Genomic DNA, 18,177 nt, shown 5'->3' on the forward strand with positions numbered 1-18,177 from the left:
TTTATGATTGAATTGCGTTTGTCGGTCGAACCTGTGGCGCCCATATTCTAATCTTATGTTTATTCTGGCTACCTCCAGTTGATTTAATTCTTTTGAAGGAGCCTTTTCTCCACAGTTAAATTTACCATAGAACATCATATGAAAATGAGAGGTACACTTCTGATAAAACCCGCAACCACACTCACCCATCTCATTATCATTATGTCACAAATACAACCACTTCAACGTGAAGAAGAACAGCAGCATGCTAATCAAACGCATACAACCTACCACCTGTACCACACAAAAACACATTCACACCCAGCTCACAAAAAGGCTTTTCAAGACGTACCGCCAAACTCATTATTCCCCCTCGACATCAGGGCCGGATTAAGCTTACATTGGCTGTACCCCACAGTTTTGGCCTCCCTGCCCTTGAATAAATTATGCAAGAGCTAAACTACCTGATGTTTTATTGAAACATCAGATTACATTAATATACAATATATACAGTAGACTTAAACATATCCTCATCCTTATATTCTCTTAGCAGCATATATATATATATATATATATATATATATTATATATATGTATATATATATATTATATATATATGTATATATATGTGTATATATATATATAAATTATATTATATATATATATATATATATATATATATATATATATATATATATATATATATATATATGGAAATTAACTCTCCTACTGGGATTCCAACCCTCGTCTGAGCGGCTCGCTTCTTACTAGATCGTACCATCACGCCATCCTGATGGTACGATCTTCGTCTTGGAAGAAGCAAGCCGATCAGGCGAGGGTTCGAATCCCTGTAGAAGAGTTTATTTCCAAATGTCATAATGACTATATATATAGAAATATATATATATATATATATATATATATATATATATATATATGTGTGTGTGTGTGTGTGTGTGTGTGTGTGTGTGTGTGTGTACAAATACACCAATGATAGCTTTCTTGATTTTCTTTGTGAAAATTGTTCAGTGGTGTTTTCAAATATGGATTAGGGCTCTTTATAGGTCGAGTCTATCAGGTTTGTGGCCCCCTCAGTGCCTGGGGCCCTATGCCATGGCGTACTTGGCGTATTGGATAATCCGACTTTGCTCGACATCGTCCCTGTTAAAATCCTTGCCATACTAAAGAAACAAGAATGACACTAGCACGCTTGCGTTCAGGATGCCATTCAGCTCTAATAAAGTGCCAGCACATTATAGGCCAGACCACCACTACACTCTTCTACATTAACTATAAAGAGACAGCACAGTATTGATTGAACTTATCGTTATTAACCTTTTGGCGTAAAATTCGTCATATATGTTTTTGGCTATTGCCAGACAACTTTATTCAACTGAGAGGGAAACACTTCTCGCAGTCAGAAGGGCAGGTTATTTATGAATATTTTATCTTCGAGTGAACACACTGGACCTTAACAATTAGAAAGTTATGCTGAATTGTGACTCGTCACCCAGTATTCATCTTGAAACGAGAAGTTCGATCTCTTTGTTTCCCTACGCTTATTATACAGCTTCCTTCCGCATTGGTCTTCATTTCATTTATCTTTAAACTTATCCCAGTAGTTTGGAATGTACAAAAAAATTTTGTGTTCATTTTCTTCTCCTTGTTTGTGCAGGACGAGTCACAGCGCATCGAGCTTTCATCTGGCTTTTACCTGTTGTTATTTTTGCCAATACCAGAAAAAGCGGATCCGTACGGTGGGAAATTCTTGGCAGCTGTCTTTGGTTTGTGTCTACGGGAAATTTCCGCGCATATTCACTTTTTTTTTTTTTTTTTTTTTTTTTTCTTTTTTTTCTTTTTCTTTTTCTTTTTTTCCGAGGGTGGGGATGGAAAATAACAAGTTATGGAATTATCATGTTTATTTCTTGTACATTAAGATTGCACGAATATTAATCCTTTGGGGTTTGTCCTTCATTTCTGTGTTCATGTTGGCTATTGCTGTGCAATTTTGTCTTGTGGGACCAGTGTAGAAGTCAAAGGGTTGAACCTAATCTCTAATAAACAAGGGTCACTTAACAGCAACCGAAGCTGTTACTTTTGCTTGGACTGCCAGGGTATTTTTTAGAGTAAGAAACATTAACAATGGTAATGTGTTTCTGTGAATCTATGGTAATCCAATACATGGCTAGATGTTTGCACAAGGATTTGAATTAGGCAGTGTATTTACCTAGTTATATATGGGAAGGGGAGCTATGCTCGTGGTGTCCCGTCTCCATATCTCGTTTTATCTAGACTGTTTTTAAATTCATGTATCGTTTTTGCACACACCACATTCTCATCTAACCTGTTCCAAATGTCTATTATCCTGTGGGGAAAGCTGTTCTTTTTCAGGTCTCTTCTATAATTGTCTTTCTTGATTTTCTTTCCCTCTAAGTTGTATGTTCTTTCACGTAAACACTGATTTAAAATGCTTGTTCATAATTTCTGCCATTTCTATTTCCTCTGTGTATTCTATTCCTCCTTGTTGTAGTTTCACTAATTCTTGTTTGTTTTTCAGTTTGTTGTTTACAAATCTATAAAATAGTTTTGGTTGATCTTTACATTTTTCTATGACATCCTTTTCGTATTTTCTCTTTTCTTCTCTGCACACTTGTACATATTGGTTTCTATAACCAGTATATATTTTCCATTTTTCGGGTCTTTTGTCTTTCCTCCATTTTATCCAAGCTTTATCCCTTTTGTCTTTTAACTTTCTACATCTTTTGTTGTACCAACACTTTACATATCCTTTTTATTGTTTTTGTCTTGGAACATACATTTCCACTCCTTATAAATTTTTGTCAAAATTTTCCATTTCTCTTCTGTTGTTTCCTCTTTGTATATCCTTTCCTAGTCTGTTTTTTTTTTTTTTTCTCATTTTATAATTTTTTTCCCATACATCAGTCTTCCCTTTCTATATTGTTTGTTTTTCCCATGTATTTTTCTTCATTTAGTTCCAGTTCAACTAATATGTGGTCACTTTTACTTAGTGATGTCTTATATTCAATCTTTTCCACTATTTCCGGTTCTGATGTGATTATTAGGTTTAGTCTCAATGGCTCTTTTTCTATACCTAGTATTCTCTTGTATCCATTGTGCCATTGTATGTTCTATAATCATATCAAGTACATTTTCCCATAGGCTGTCTCCACCCTTCACTGTCATCTCTTCCCAGCAGATTTCTTTATAATTAAAGTCACCCATTATAACTATTCTTCCTCCATCTTCCATTGTCTTATTTAGTGTTATCCTTGTGTCTTCTAACATAATCTTGTGTTCCCTCTCTTCCCATGAAGCCATTTTAGGAAACGCATAATTTACCACAAACTTCCTGCTCTTCTTGTCCCTGTCCTCTATTTCCATCATAATCATCTCCGCTCTATTCTTTCCATATGTGGTATTCCTCACATTCATATCCTTCTTAGTAAGGAACATAACTCCACTCCCTTGTTTTATTTCTCTGTTTCTAATCCAATAATTATATACACCATCTCCTACACTGTTGGGTGGTAATGGACCTTTCAATTTTGTCTCCACAATTCCCATTATGTCAGGTTCTTTTTCCTTCAGGTAATCATTCAGTTCATCCAAGCCCATCTATATTTGTGAAAGACACTTTTAATTTTCTGTTACCTCCATCCTGTTTTCTGTTTCCCTTCTGTTTTTCTCTCCTCACTTTAATGTCCACTATCCAATAGAATTTCTCTTTGACTGTTCTGTTCTCATTTTTTCTCTAGCTTCCATTCTTTTTGTTTTCTCCTCTCTTACCTCTTTATTCATCTCTCTTTTTATCCATACCTGTTTGTACTGATCACTTTCTGCTAGTTTCCCTGTTCTTGATAAAACATTCCCTGCTGTCGTTTGTGACCTGAATTTAACCAGGGTCGGAGGTCACCATAACAATGATGACACAAAGAAGTAGAGCCATCACTCTTGTTAGCTTTTTTACTATTGTGTTAGAAAACTAGCAGTTGATAATTTGTAAGCCTTCTTCACACAAAAATAAAGTGGGTAGATTGTGTAGAACTGGGGAAACATTGATAGAATAGGCTATGTAGGCACACATTAGCACCTATCCTTGGCATTGATGTGCAGTTCTGTTATAAAAGGCAAAAGACACGGGCGTCGCAGCAGACTCCCACCTGTGCCTTTGTACTGACCCCCTTATTTCTTGTTTGTGTGTTTAAAGATTGTATTTCCTTTTAGTATGTGAATTAAATTAGATGCACTCCACCTTTCCTTGTCCTTTTGAAAAGAAATTTATCCTAAAAAAAAAAAAAAAAAAGGCAATTAGACATACTAGAGGCATTGTAGGGCCTGTACAGGTCACGCTTAGACCTGATACATCAACTCAAATACAGATCCTAGTTCGTGACATATATATTGGGGCCTTTTGACCGGGATAAATTTTATTCTTCATTGGATAAAGAAATTGGTGTGTGCAAAATACTTGAGAGGAAATAGGAAATAGAAAAGAAGAAAGTAGAGAAGTTAGGTCCCCAAGTGAATTCAAATCATGATCGATCATAGAAACAGAAGCACATCCACCATATTGTTTGTTTTCATAAAGTATCTGCCATGCCATTATTGTGGTGTTCAAAGTAAGATTAGCCTAATAAAGGATGTCCCATTCAAATAGCTCAAGCAGCTCTGAAAATATTCATGACTTCGAGAGATTCTCACAGGTAAGTGGGAGATATTATGATGTAAGAGACGATAGGAGAGAGGATTATTATGATATAAGGGACAATAAAAGAGAGATATTATGATGTAGGAAGCAATAGGAATGATAGATATTATAATATAAAAGATGATCATGATAGGAATGAGAGATATGATGCAAGATATGATAGGAGTGACAGGTATTATGATAAGAGGCAGTATCTGTGAGAGTAGATTAGACAATGAAATCAATCGAAGACAGAGAGCACAATTTTGTGGTTTTGAGGAATTCCCACAGGTAAGGAACAGTTATTATGACATGGAGGATAACAGAAATGATCTTAGGATAGGTGAGACATATTACATGGAGAAAAATAGATTTGAAAGTGGAATGAGACAGTGAAATCAACCAAAGACAGAGAGCAGAATTGCACAACTTCAAGGAATTCCTACAGGGAAGGGGCAGATATTATAGTAGGGAGGATGATACATATACCAAGGCTTTTCCCCCTTACAAGGGAGGTAGCCAAAAAGGAAAAGGCATAAAATCATTTCCACCCATTCCTTCCCTGAATACACTCCACACCCCTCCACCCTCCCTCTTATCTTAGCACCTCCTGGATGACGGGTCATCCCTTCACCTTGTCCACTGCCCTGGGTCAGAAGCAGTGTCGCTAGACACAGCACATCCACAGCAAGGCCGCTTCATTAAATCAGCGACCCCCCTCTCTGTCCCCCCATTGCATAAAAGGAGAAGACGGGAAGAAATCCCTTCGGGCTGCGTCAAAATTTGCTCACACATACTACCTCACCCCCTATCCCCCCGCCCATTCCACCTCAATGCAATCACATCATCCATATGCAACCATTCTCCATTCACCCCTGTCTTCTGTTCTCTCCCATCCTTCCTCAACAGACATTCCCCTCTTCCCCAAAGCCCCCTTCACCCCATCCATCCACCTCATCCTAGGACGTCCCCTCATGTTCACTCCCTCCACATCTGCCTTCCATACCTCTTTTACTAGTCTTTCTTCACTCATTCTTTCCATGTGTCCAAACCATCCTAATATTCTTTCATCAAACCTATCTCCCAACTACCTTTCCACCCCTGTTCTCCTCCTCACCTCCTCATTTCTCACTCCATCTAGCCTAGTAACCCCCATCATACTTCTCAGACACCTCATCTCAAACACATTCAAACTCCTTCTCTCTTCCTCTCTTATGTTCCATGTTTCTGCCCCATACAGTGTTGTTGGCACAATCACTCCTTCATATAGTCTCCTCTTAGCATCCATTCCCAAATGTCTATTCCTCATTACACTGAGAGACCTTAATGCTAGGGTATGAAATAGTCCAATCGATGGAGTGGTTGGGAAATGTGGAGTTCCAGGAAAGAATCATAGTGGAGAGTTGATGGTGGAAATGTGTCTAGAAAGAGAGTTGATGATAGCAAATACAGTGTTTCGGAAGAAAGTCAAGCATAAGTACACATGGGAGATGGTGGTGGAGGGAAGGGTGGTAGATAGAGCATTAATGGATTATGTAGTGGTAAATAGGATTATGATAGGAAGAGTTAAGGATGTACATGTGCTAAGGGGAGAGGGTGGGGGAATATCAGATCATTTTTTGGTGGAAGGTAAGTTGAGAGTGGAGGATAGATGGAGAAAGAGGAAAGGGACAAAAGGTAGGGAGGTTCTTAGAGTGAACTCTTTGAATGAAAAGGAAAAGGAGGAGTACAAAAAGAAGCTGAAGGAGGAGTGGGAGGGAGTGAAGGATAGAGTAGAGGTAGGTGTGGAGGAGGAATGGGGATGGTTCAAGGAGGGAGTCATAAAATGTGCAAGGATGGTGTGTGGAACAAGAAGGACAGGAGGAAATAGAAGGAAAGGTAGTGAATGGTGGGATGAGGATACAAAGAAGGTTGTAGAAGAGAAGAAGCGATCTTTCACAGATTGGTTACAAAATAGGACGAGGGAGTTATATGAGAGGTACAAAGAAAAGAAAAGAGAAGTAAAGCAAAAAGTAAAGAAGGCAAAGAGGAGAGCAGATGTGAAACGGGGTAAGAGTATGACAGAAAATTTAAAAGTAATAAAAAGATGTTTGGGAAAGAAATTAAGAGAGGAAGAGGAGGCGAATCAAGTAGAGAAGAAAAGGTAAAAGGTGCAGATGGAGAGATGATAATGGAAGAGAAGGCAGTAAGGGGAAGATGGGCAGAATATTTTAGAGAGTTGCTAAATGTGAAGGAGGATAGGGAGGGAAAGATAGCTGCAGTGGGAAATGCGAAGAAAATGAGAGTAATGAGTGAGGAGAATGGAGGAGAAATAAGGAGGGATGAGGCAGTTGTTAAGATGATGAAAGCAGGTAAGGCACCTGGTCTGGATGGATGCCATGCAGAATGTCTGAAAAAGGGAGGTACAGTGATGGTGGACTGGGTGGTGAGGTTATTTAATGTTTGCTGGAGAGAGGGTAGAGTGCCGGAGGACTGGAGGAGTGCCTGTATAGTTCCTCTTTACAAGGGAAAAGGGGACAAGTGTGAATGTAGTAGTTTCAGAGGGATTAGTTTGTTAAGTGTAGTTGGGAAGGGTTATGGGAGGATCTTGATTGAGAGGATTAGGTGAGGAACAGAAGGTGTAATTGGTGAGGAACAGTGTGGATTTAGGACAGGTAGAGGTTGTGTAGATCAGATCTTTGTGGTAAGACAAATATGTGAGAAAGCTATAGGAAAGGGGAAGGATGTTTTTTTGGCTTTTATGGATCTGGAAAAGGCTTACGATAGGGTAGACAGAAAGGCACTGTGAGAGGTACTGCAGATATACGGGATAGGAGGAAAGCTTCTGGGAGCTGTCAAGAGTTTTTATGAGAGTAGTAGAGCATGTGTCAGGATTAGAAATGGAGAGAGTGAGTGGTTCGAGGTAAAGGTGGGACTTCATCAAGGATGCGTTATGTCGCCCTGGCTGTTCAACTTATACATGGATGGGGTGGTGTGAGAGGTAAATGCAAGGGTAGTGGGTCAGGGATTGGAGATGGTTAAAGTAAATGGAGAAAAGTGGGAGGTGAGCCAGCTGTTGTTTGCGGATGACACTGCGCTTGTGGCAGGATCAAAGGAGGGATTGAGGAAGTTGGTGGCAGAGTTTGGGAGAGTATGTGATAGAAGAAAGCTAAAGATAAATGTGGGTAAAAGTAAGGTGATGAAATGTACAAGGGGTGAAAGTGGCAGTAGACTGGAAGTGAGCATTAAGGGAGAGCGACTGGAGGAAGTGGATAGTTTTAGATACTTGGGTGCAAATGTGGCAGGAAAGGGTGGAGTGAAGGTGGAGGTAGAATGTAGATTGAGAGAAGTGAGTAAATGCCTTGGTGGATTAAAGAGTGTAATGAGGGAGGATGATAGTAGAGAAAATAGAATAGATGAAGGAATGCCAAGGATAAGAGAGATATAACATGGAGGAAGTTAGAGTTGAAGATGAAAGACTTCCATGGGAAAGAGGTAGATATTATGACATAGTAGATAATATGAGTGGAATTAGAATAAGTAGGGAACCTAGAGCTGAATCATGCAGTGAGTTTTATCCTAGACGAGGGACAGAGACTCAAAGGGAAACAAATAGGGTTGGAGCAGGACAGCCTGCACAACAGTCAATAGAGGTGAGTAGTGAAGGAAGTGTAGTGGACAGTATCATAAAGGCAAGTCATCTTATCCCCAAATTTACCAAAAGGGATCCAGAATTATTCTTTTCTACATTTGAAGGCATAGCAAAATAGGTAGGATGGAAAAAGGACCTCTGGTCAGCAATTATAAGATCTAGCCTAACCCCAAAAGCCTTCATTGTGTACACAGTTATTTACCCAGTTGTATTTTACAGGATGAGAGCTATGCTCATAGTGACCCGTTTTCATATCTCTTCACATCCAGTTTGTTCTTAAAATTGTGTATAGTTTTGGCATTCACTGTTTTTTTGTTTTTTTTTCCAGGTCTCTTCTGTAACTGTCGTTCTTTAGTTTTTTCATGTCCTCGTTTCTCTTCTGTCCCACTTTAATAAGTCGTCTCTATCAACAACTTCCATCCCTTTCATAATTCTGAAAATGGTCAACAAATTGCCTCTTTCCCTTCTCTGTTCTAGTGTTGACAACTGTAATTTCTCTAATCTTTGTTCATATGTCAGATTTGACAGTGTGGGTGCCATTTTTGTCGCTCCTCTTTGGATTCTTTCTAATTTTCTTATGTTCTTTTTTGTGCTAGGTGCCCACATTGATACAGTATATTCTAATTTCGGTCTTATCAGTGTAACAATTATTTTTTTAACCATCTCCAAGATTAAGGCAAATGCGACAAAGGAGCTGAAGGACATTACAAAAGAAGCGTACCAGGACTGTTTCAACAAGTGGAAACACCATTGGGATAAGTGTATGCATTGGGGAGGAGAGTACTTTGAAGGGGACCCAGATCTGTAACTTCTAAATAAAGTACATTTTGCTTTATGACATCAGTCCCTATATTTTTAACAGACCTCATAAATGGCCAGTTACAGAAGTTTTGCTGTGCAGATAGTGAAGGAATACACAACTAGGACCTCCTGGTGCCAGGATTGGAGGTCACTATAACAATGACACAGAGAAGTAGAGTCATCACTTTTGATAGCTGTTTTTACTATTGTGTTAGATAACTAGCTGTTGATAATTTGTAAGCCTTCTTCACACAAAAATAAAGAAGCGGGTAGATTGTGTGGAGTTGGGCAAATAGTAATAGAATAGGCTATGTAGGCACACATCGGCACCTATTCTTGGCACTGACGTCATGGGGTTCTGGTTTAAAAGGCAAAAGACACGGGAATTACAGCAGACTCCCACCCACACCTCTGTACTTACCCCCCATGATTCTTGTTTGTAAATTTAAAGATTGTATTTCTTTTTGATATGTAAATTAAATTAGTTGCATTCTACCTTTCCTTGTCCTCATGAAACTAAAATTGATCCTATAAAAAAAGAAAAAAAAAAAAAAAAGGCAAGTAGACATACTAGAAAATGGATCGTAGGTCCTGATACACTCCTATCAGTCTGAGAAGTAAAATCTCTGTGGGGTTGATTTCAGGGAGAATTTAGAATATTATGGAGTTTGGTGTTCTGTCAAGGAGTACTTGTTTTATAATTTGTATTATAATGCTTCTTTAAGGATTTATTGTGTGGTGTGGTAGGTAGACTATTGTATATAAGTAGAACACTTATGCCTTAACTTTAGGAAAGGACTTGATGTGTATATCAGTCTTAGTGGTCCATTGCAGGACTGGCATATCCCCCATGGGACATTACAACTTCTGTACCTAACCATGGCGGCTTAATCCGGCTTCATAAGGTAGTATTTATGGTGAGAGGTGCATATGATATTTTGGTATGTTTGAATGCCTGTGGTTGACAATGAAGCCTGAAATCAGCGTAATCAACTCAACCACACTGATTAGGTGCTAGCATATATATGCAATACTGATGAGACCTCTGATGTCTCCTGCTGTGGAGAGGGGTTGGAAAACACTGAAAGTACTTTGCACTTGCTAGGGATCAAACCTGGACCTTCCACGTTCTAAAGCAGGAACATTATCTGTTACTCCATGTGGGCTCTGGACTCAATGTATTAAGACAGTATGCTGATTTCTCATTTTACTATATTTTTATATAAGATCATTTGTATAAAGAATGAACACCTGAATTTGTTGGTTTTGAAAGGTCACAAAAAAATATATATATATATGAAAGTGCTGCTTTGTTTAAAGTTTTACTTGTACACCTAACCTCCAACATTTGTGGCTTCCACTTCAGTTAATTCTCAAATTCAATTTTTTTTCGAAAGGTAGGACACTTTTTATAACATATTTGTTGTATTGTGTACATCGCATGTTTAAATTCACTACAGAATGTTAGAATAGGGTATTGAATAGGGTTTGTTTTTAGGTTGTCTGAGCATTGTAATTTATTTGGGTACCTTCTAGTGGTATTTCTTTGCATATGGCATGGATCTAGGGGGCTTCAAAATATGTATGGAAATTTCACATTTGTTGGGATAAGTCTCCCCTAACCCATATATATATATATATATATAATATATATATGTATATATATATATATATATATATATATGTATATACATATATATATATATATATATATATATATATATATATATATATATATATATATATATATATATAAGGGTGTGTCTCAAGTATAGGGAGGAAAAATCAAAGTCGCTGAATTTTTTTTTCTCACCCTCTGAAATCGTTTTATTTGGAGTTATAAAGGAACAGAAAAAAAAACGAAACCTCTACGCCAATAATAACCACTCGCCCAGCCACTCTTCATTTACTCCTTCAAGAGTCTTCTTCTTTGGGTCCGGGTATTTCAGACGGTGGTCTTGAACCACTCGAAGCAGGTCCTGGAGTCCGTCCTCCTTCTTTGTCAGCTTCTGGTTGAATGACTGGACCAGCGCAACTGCGCGCTCGGCAAAGTCATTGACCACAGCCTGCTCCTTGACGACCTCCAACCTGGCTTTGTAATCCTCACAGTTTGGCCATTCAGTGGGGTCTATGGTCAGGAATTCTTTCCCGATCTGGAGTCGGTCAAAGAACTGTAGTGTCCTCCAGGTCACGAACTGCTCCAAACCGCCGTCGAAGGCCTCAGTTGGTAGGTGAGGGCGGACTTGACGAGGACCAGGTTGAGGTTCAAGACGACGGACCATGGCTCGTTTGGTGTCTGCTGAGACTTTTTGATCGAAGAAAGCGAGGGCCAGAAGTTCGTCACCGAGGTACCAGAGATGTCCATTCAATTTTTTGATGGCTTGACCCACAGGCGTCTTGTTCTTGAAAGCCAGGAGGTCCTTCATCATGTCCAGATCATTCCTCAGAGTGGCGGAGGCATTGGGAGCGACAATCCAGCGCTTGATGTAGAGGACGACGCCAAAGACAGCAATGTCTCTGACCGCTCGCTGGTCTTTCGGTCTCAGAGGAACTTGGTCCCTGATGAGCCAGATCTTGATAGCGTACAGCAGGGTGGCCATCCAGCGTGCACGGTTCATTGCTCCGAGTTGGCGGAACAGCACATCACGTTTCTGTGCAATGTCGTGTCCGAGGAAGATCAGGGCCAGTTCGATGAGTTCCTTATAGTCTTCACAGGGTTGAGTGCTGGTAGAGTGATGGACGTAGAAAGCGATGAGGTTCTCACGTACCGGGGCAACGACCGCTTCTACATCCGGATCAGATGAAGCTGGTTTGAAGTCGTCTTGGATGATGTATGGCCATGTTGCTCTGAAGCTTTTGAACAGAAGGCTGTCGGGGCCAGACGACGGACCAAGAAGAGCATTGCAGACCCCTCCCAGGACAACTTCGTGGATGTGGTGGCGGCAGGCGAACTGGAGAAGGTGTCGGCCCAGTCTCACTTCCAGGAGTTTGCATGCACCATCTCTGATGCCAGTGTTGGAGGCGGTGGTGTCAAAGCAGAGCCCCTGTACCTTGGTTTCCAGGCCCCAGTCCTTCAAGTAGGTCTCAACTGCATCTGATTGGGTTGGACCTGTTCCGTGGGGCTTTTGAGGAGCTCCAAGAAGCTGAACCATCCCTTTTCCCATGACGAGGATCGGGAGACGCTCGATCATCTTCTGGCCATCCAAGCTGTCCATCAACTTGCCGTCCCAGTACACGGCAAGTGACAAATCAGTCGTAAAGGACGCCTTTAAACTGCTTGCAGTGCTGGATCATTGGTGAGCCCATTCCCGGTGAATGGAGCTTGGGTTGATGTTGTACTCCTGTATGTTTTCATCCATACTCCGAACCGTTTCAGCCATGATGTACGATGTGTTCCGAGAGGATATGTTCGTCCGATCCAAGGCAGAGGAGAGACGGGGAGACAGCAGATTCTTCAGTCGTTTCGCTGGCAATGCGGTTTTAAGACCGGATGGACCAGGTAGAGGAGATTCCTCACTCAGCTTGGCAGCCCCACCAACAGCGCCCAGGTATGACTCATCCTCCGAGGTATCATCACTACCAACAGCGAACGCAGTGGAAGATGAGGACTTTGAGGAGAGATCAAGAGCTGCAGATGTGGACGTCGACGCTTCGTACTTCAGGGCCTTCACAAGCGAAGAGGTGCTCATCATACTAAAAGATACATGCCCTGGGCGAGCCCTTCCCTTGCTCCGAATTCGGGGAAAATTAGCATGTGAACTTTACTCCACAAACTGCACGAAATCAGGGGGTGAGAAAAAAATCCGGAATTGATTTTTGAGACACACCCTAATATGTATATATATATATAATACATACATATATATATATATATATATATATATACATATGTATGTATATATATATATAATACTGTATATATTTTTTCTATATCCTTCATGAGGAGCTAAGATAAAAGGGAACAACAAATGGGTGTGGGATTGGTGAAGGGTGGGTGTTGACTTAGCTGGGCAAGTATTTTGGTACAAATGTATGTGCATAAAAATATATATTATATATTCTTTTCTTTTTCTGCTTTGGCAGGGTGGTGCCACCCAGCATGATGACAACCAACATGCCTCCTATCATGGGGTTGGTAAGTGCCATTGTGCCACCCCTAACAGCAAAGGCACACAAAGGACAGGCAGGGCGAATTGGTATTGTGGGTGGGTCCCTTGAATATACAGGTGCACCTTATTATGCTGCCATGACAGCCCTTCGGATGGGAGCTGATTTGACACACATCTTCTGCATGCGAGATGCTGGGCTACCCATTAAATCATATTCACCTGAATTAATTGTACATCCATTCCTTGATGCTCCTGACCCTATGACAGAACTGGAGGAATGGTTACCTCGTTTACATGCCCTTGTTCTTGGCCCTGGGCTAGGTCGTCGCCCACAGACATTTGCCACCCTTGGCCACATCATTGAAGCTGCAAAGGACCGACATCTTCTACTTGTGTTTGATGCTGATGCACTATTCTACCTTAATGAAAACTACGACACACTCCAGGGCTACTCAAATGCAATCCTTACACCAAACAAGGTTGAATTTGCACGCTTGTACCGTGCCATCATGAAAGCTGATATGCTGGCTGACAATGTGGAGCCACAACATGTGCAAGCTGTTGCAAAGCGCCTAGGTGTTACCATTGTTTGCAAAGGAAATGTTGATGTTATCTGTCACAATGATACCATGGTAACATGTGAAGTGCCAGGTTCACCCAGACGATGTGGTGGACAAGGTGATGTATTATCTGGTGCTGCGGCACTTCTGTCATACTGGTCTTTTGGTACTACTGCATCTAACCCTGCCCCACCAAAGGTTCCACCCTCTGTGGTGGCAGCCTGGGGTGCATGTGCCATTACACGCCGGGCTGCCAACCTTGCCTTCCAACAGAAAGGTAGAGGCACTCTCACCACAGACATCCTCAACTTTGTCACTCAAGCCTTCCTTGCACTTTTTGTTGCCAAAAAGAAGTAATACTTTGTTCTTCCTCCTCAAAGTTATTTTCAGTTACTTTTTCGTTGTTTTAGTTCTGTCATGCCAGTTGCCCTTGTCTCCCGATGTGATTATTTATACCTTCATACTGCCACAGTTTAGACACAAGTCTAATTCAGAATGAATTGGTAAATATGAATTTTTTGTGGAACATATTTATTAAGGAAATTTAATTTATGGAAACTTTAAAGAATCCTGTTTCCCCTCTATTCTTGAGATTAAAATCTGAGTTTTCATATACTTATCATGTATAGAAAGTGTTTTTATATCCCATCCTTTAATGAAAAGAAAAAGAAAAAAAAAGTTGTTTGTTATTTGTATTTCATTTCTCACTCTCAGGTTAGTGATTCAGTTAGAGTAGTTAATGAAATTTTTAAAATGGTGCAACTTAGTATGAAAGGCAAGCTCTTTTGGAAAATTGGCTGTGCTAGTTTGAAAGTTTTATTATCCATTAAGGATCATGTGATTTCTTTAATTTGTTAATGACATCTATAGTTAAACTTATGCAAAACACTTGCTTAGCAGGGTGGGAGGTCCCCAACTTGAATAAAATCACCTGGGGACAACCAGAACATATATCTAAGTTGTGAAGAGCAGTGAAAGGAAGATAGGTTTAACTCTGTTATAAAGGAGTTTACTTCATCTGAATAAAATCAGCTGGCAGCACTTGGAACAAATTTGTAAGTCACAAAAAGCAGTGCATGAGTGGAGGAAAAACTATGCAGTTAAGTTTGAAACAGTTGCAATAAAAAAAAATTGAATACACATTTTTGTGCTTGCAAATAGCATTACACTGCCTTGAAATCTTAGGATTCCATGAGTCATTTTCAGATGGCACTAACAGAATTCATTTTGCATATAAACCCTGATCTATTCCCAGTGATGTGTTCTGTAATTCACTGTCACTTCTCAGAATCAAAATATGTTTCCCAATATTTACTTTTCATAAATACTGTTACACTTTCTTAAATTCTTAGTTTGTGTAATAAAATTTTCTTGTAATGCTTTACCTTTCTCTGCAGTCAATTGACATTTACAGTGTACTGTTATTCAACTAAGTCCACAGTTTGTACTTTCATACAACTTTAGCTTATATTATTGATTTTCATTATTCCTGGTTGTAAGGAGTGTGACTGGATTAGTACATGAATATGAAAGGAAATTTACTGCTATTGTGTAATGACTGAAGATGATGAACATTGTTGAGACTTCTGTTTGATAATAAAAGCTTATTTCTATGTGTGTTTTCCTTTTTCCTTGAGAGCTGACTTTTAAAAAATCTTTGTATTGTTAGAATTTGTTGATTGCTGTAGTACTCTCATAGATCTCTTCAACCACTATTATCATGTGCACAATAACTTTTGGGAGGAATAATTTCACCCAGCTCCTCCAAACTGCCTTATTTGCCAAGTTAATCCAATCAATCCACTGCTTAAATCTTCTCTTGTAGGAAACTGGCCACAGCTACCAGTTTCACACAGGTCACTAATATTTTATTATTTGAAATGCTAACCATTTCGGTAAAGAGATGCCTATGTAGGCGTTATGAGGCATAAGTAGGTACATAAGGATGCTGGCATCAGTGTCTTGATTATACTTTTTTTTGTAGTTGTACATGAGTTACCCCAGATTCTGTGAACTGGTTTGATCACATTTTCTGTGTTTATCATTACTCAGAGCAAAAGAGAACAAATAATACAGCAATGACTTTATATTTTATAATGCAAGTAATGTGTTGCATCATACATATGGTAGCCAATGCTGCATGCAAGAATTTGACTTGTACTGAAATGGCTATACAATAACAATAGTACATACATACACCAATGGCTTTTTCTCCCTTACAAGGGAAGTAGCCAAAGTCAAAGGCATAAATCCACTACCATCCATTTCATCCCCACATACTCTGCTCCCATTTGCCATCACTTCCTCTTTGATGACAGGTCATTCCTGCATCTCACCCACTGCCCTGGGTCAGAAGCAATGTAGCAAGACAGCACATCCACAGCAAGGCTGCTTAATTTTATTGGCAACCCCCCCTCTCCTTCCTCTCATGCAGAAAGAGATGATGGGGAAAAATCCTTTTGGGCTGTGTCAAAATATCATTCACACATACTCCCTCACCCACCCATATCCTTCCATGCATCACAACATCATCCATACACAACCTTTCTCCACTCAATCCTATCTTCTGTTTTCTTCTGTCCTCCCTCAATAGACATTCCCCTCTTTCCCAATGCCCCTTTTACTCCACCCATATCATCCTTGGTCGCCCCTTCATGTTCATTCCCCCCCACCTCTGCCTTCCACACCTCCTGTACTAATCTTTCTTCATGCATTCTTCCCATGTGTCCAAACCAGGGAAAAAAAATAATTTTATTTTTTCCAGAGGCATTTTTCATTTTTTTCTAAATTTCACTAGAGCCATTTTTTTAATTACCAGAGCCATTTTTGATACTTCCAAAGCCATGTTTTTGCAGGTTTGATTTCCTTCAAACTCTTGGAAGGCTAACTCATTACTCATGTACATCTGATGCCAAATAATCCCCAAATAAATACTCATGTGCATCAAAAATAACTTTTTTTTTTTTTTTTTTTTTTTTCCTTTTACAAATCAGCCTTTAATTTTGGGGGGAGGGGGATGGGTGAAACTGATCGGCAGACACAGCGCCTCTGGTTCAACTGGCAGTGGTTGGGGGTGGAAATGCACGACAAGCCTTGCAATACACCGTCAGAGTACCATCACTGCCCCAATCCACTTCAAGCCAATCTAGGTTCCATGAACGTATAGTAGATTCATGCTTTACTGGTTTGAATTAGGCTTTGCTGGTCCAGAAGCAGTTCCTGCCATCAAAACACTCTCCCTCAATTCTGAAAAGACTGAATCTGAGGGCAAACCATCTTCACTCATCTTCACTCGCTTCACTAGAAATCGCTCCATGATGTACGATCATCGAAAGTTTGGCATGGACGTGACGTACGAACGTAGACCTAGCTACAGTAAACCTAAGCTAGCTAACAAATAATTTTTTATTTTTATATTTTTTATTCTCCCTCCAGAGATCCATATTTATGAACTAAATATATAATTATCAAATTTTCATATTTATACTTAAATTTATTTACTTTCAATTACTAACCAAACATTTGATTCTATTTTGTTTTCTCATAAATACGCAAACGAGGTTATAAATGGGGTTTCCCAGTTTCCCTCCTAGGTCTCGAGTGAGTTTCCAAATGTACAGTGCACGTATGCATGCAGTGATGTGGTATTGGGTATGGTGCATTGTACATGTAGTCAGCGCATTGGTTGGGCAGCTAGCTGCATGCAACCAATGAACTTCCCTGCATACAGGTACCATGCAATTCGCAACTAGCGACATTATGTAGCACGATTGTTGTGTAGAGTCTAGTCAACATGTACTGGTATACCCGCGCATGCAGCTGATACGAAGCTAGGCTAGGTAAGCCATTGAACTCTAGCAGCTATACCGCGTACACGTACGTACGTATATCAACAAATTAAAGTTGATTGATGCGTTGCGCTTATGATATCGATTGATAAGGCAATGATTGATCATGGGCTAAGTTGTGTTTGCTCTGATCCTTTTATCAATGATGATGGGATTCAGGGATTGCCAAATGATGGATAATACATGAAAAATGTTGAATCTTGCTGCGGGAGCGGTTTTTTTTTTTTCGGGGATCGCTCCCGCTATTGGATTTGCGAGAGCGACATTGTAACTTTCCCGAGCGAAATCGCTCGTCGCTCCCGTGTATTTTTTTTCGCTGGTCCAAACCATCCCAATACTCTTTCATCAACCCTCTCCCAACTCCCTTTCCACCCCCACTCACCTCCTTGTTCCTCGCTCTATCTAGCCTAGTGACCCCTATCATACTTCTCAGGCATTTAATCTCAAACATACACCAGTTGTCGTAGTGACAACACGCTTGGTGTTCCAGTGATAATATGTATATTCACAAAACAATACAACAGTGCTTCAATTATATATT

At 39.9% G+C, this 18,177-nt stretch overlaps 1 protein-coding gene across 6 annotated transcripts in view; it reads left to right on the top strand.

Annotated features, from left to right (window-relative positions):
• The window catches only part of Naxd (NAD(P)HX dehydratase), a 54,606-nt gene extending 39,205 nt beyond the window's left edge, over nt 1-15,401 (top strand). For 4 of the 6 annotated variants that reach the window (XM_076210234.1, XM_076210233.1, XM_076210237.1 and 1 more), the window contains one exon: nt 13,203-15,401. In XM_076210234.1, coding sequence (XP_076066349.1) covers nt 13,203-14,145 — 943 coding nt within the window. In that variant the 3' untranslated portion in view covers nt 14,146-15,401. Of the gene's footprint in view, nt 1-4,588; nt 4,704-4,870; nt 4,979-13,202 lie in introns of those variants that run through there. The other 2 variants (XM_076210236.1, XM_076210235.1) reach the window with 2 other exon arrangements.
• Nucleotides 15,402-18,177: the final 2,776 nt, after the last annotated feature.

The sequence above is a fragment of the Oratosquilla oratoria genome, chromosome 27, assembly GCF_046742065.1.
Source record: "Oratosquilla oratoria isolate Oo_2021 chromosome 27, ASM4674206v1, whole genome shotgun sequence".
Lineage (NCBI taxonomy): Eukaryota > Metazoa > Arthropoda > Malacostraca > Stomatopoda > Squillidae > Oratosquilla > Oratosquilla oratoria.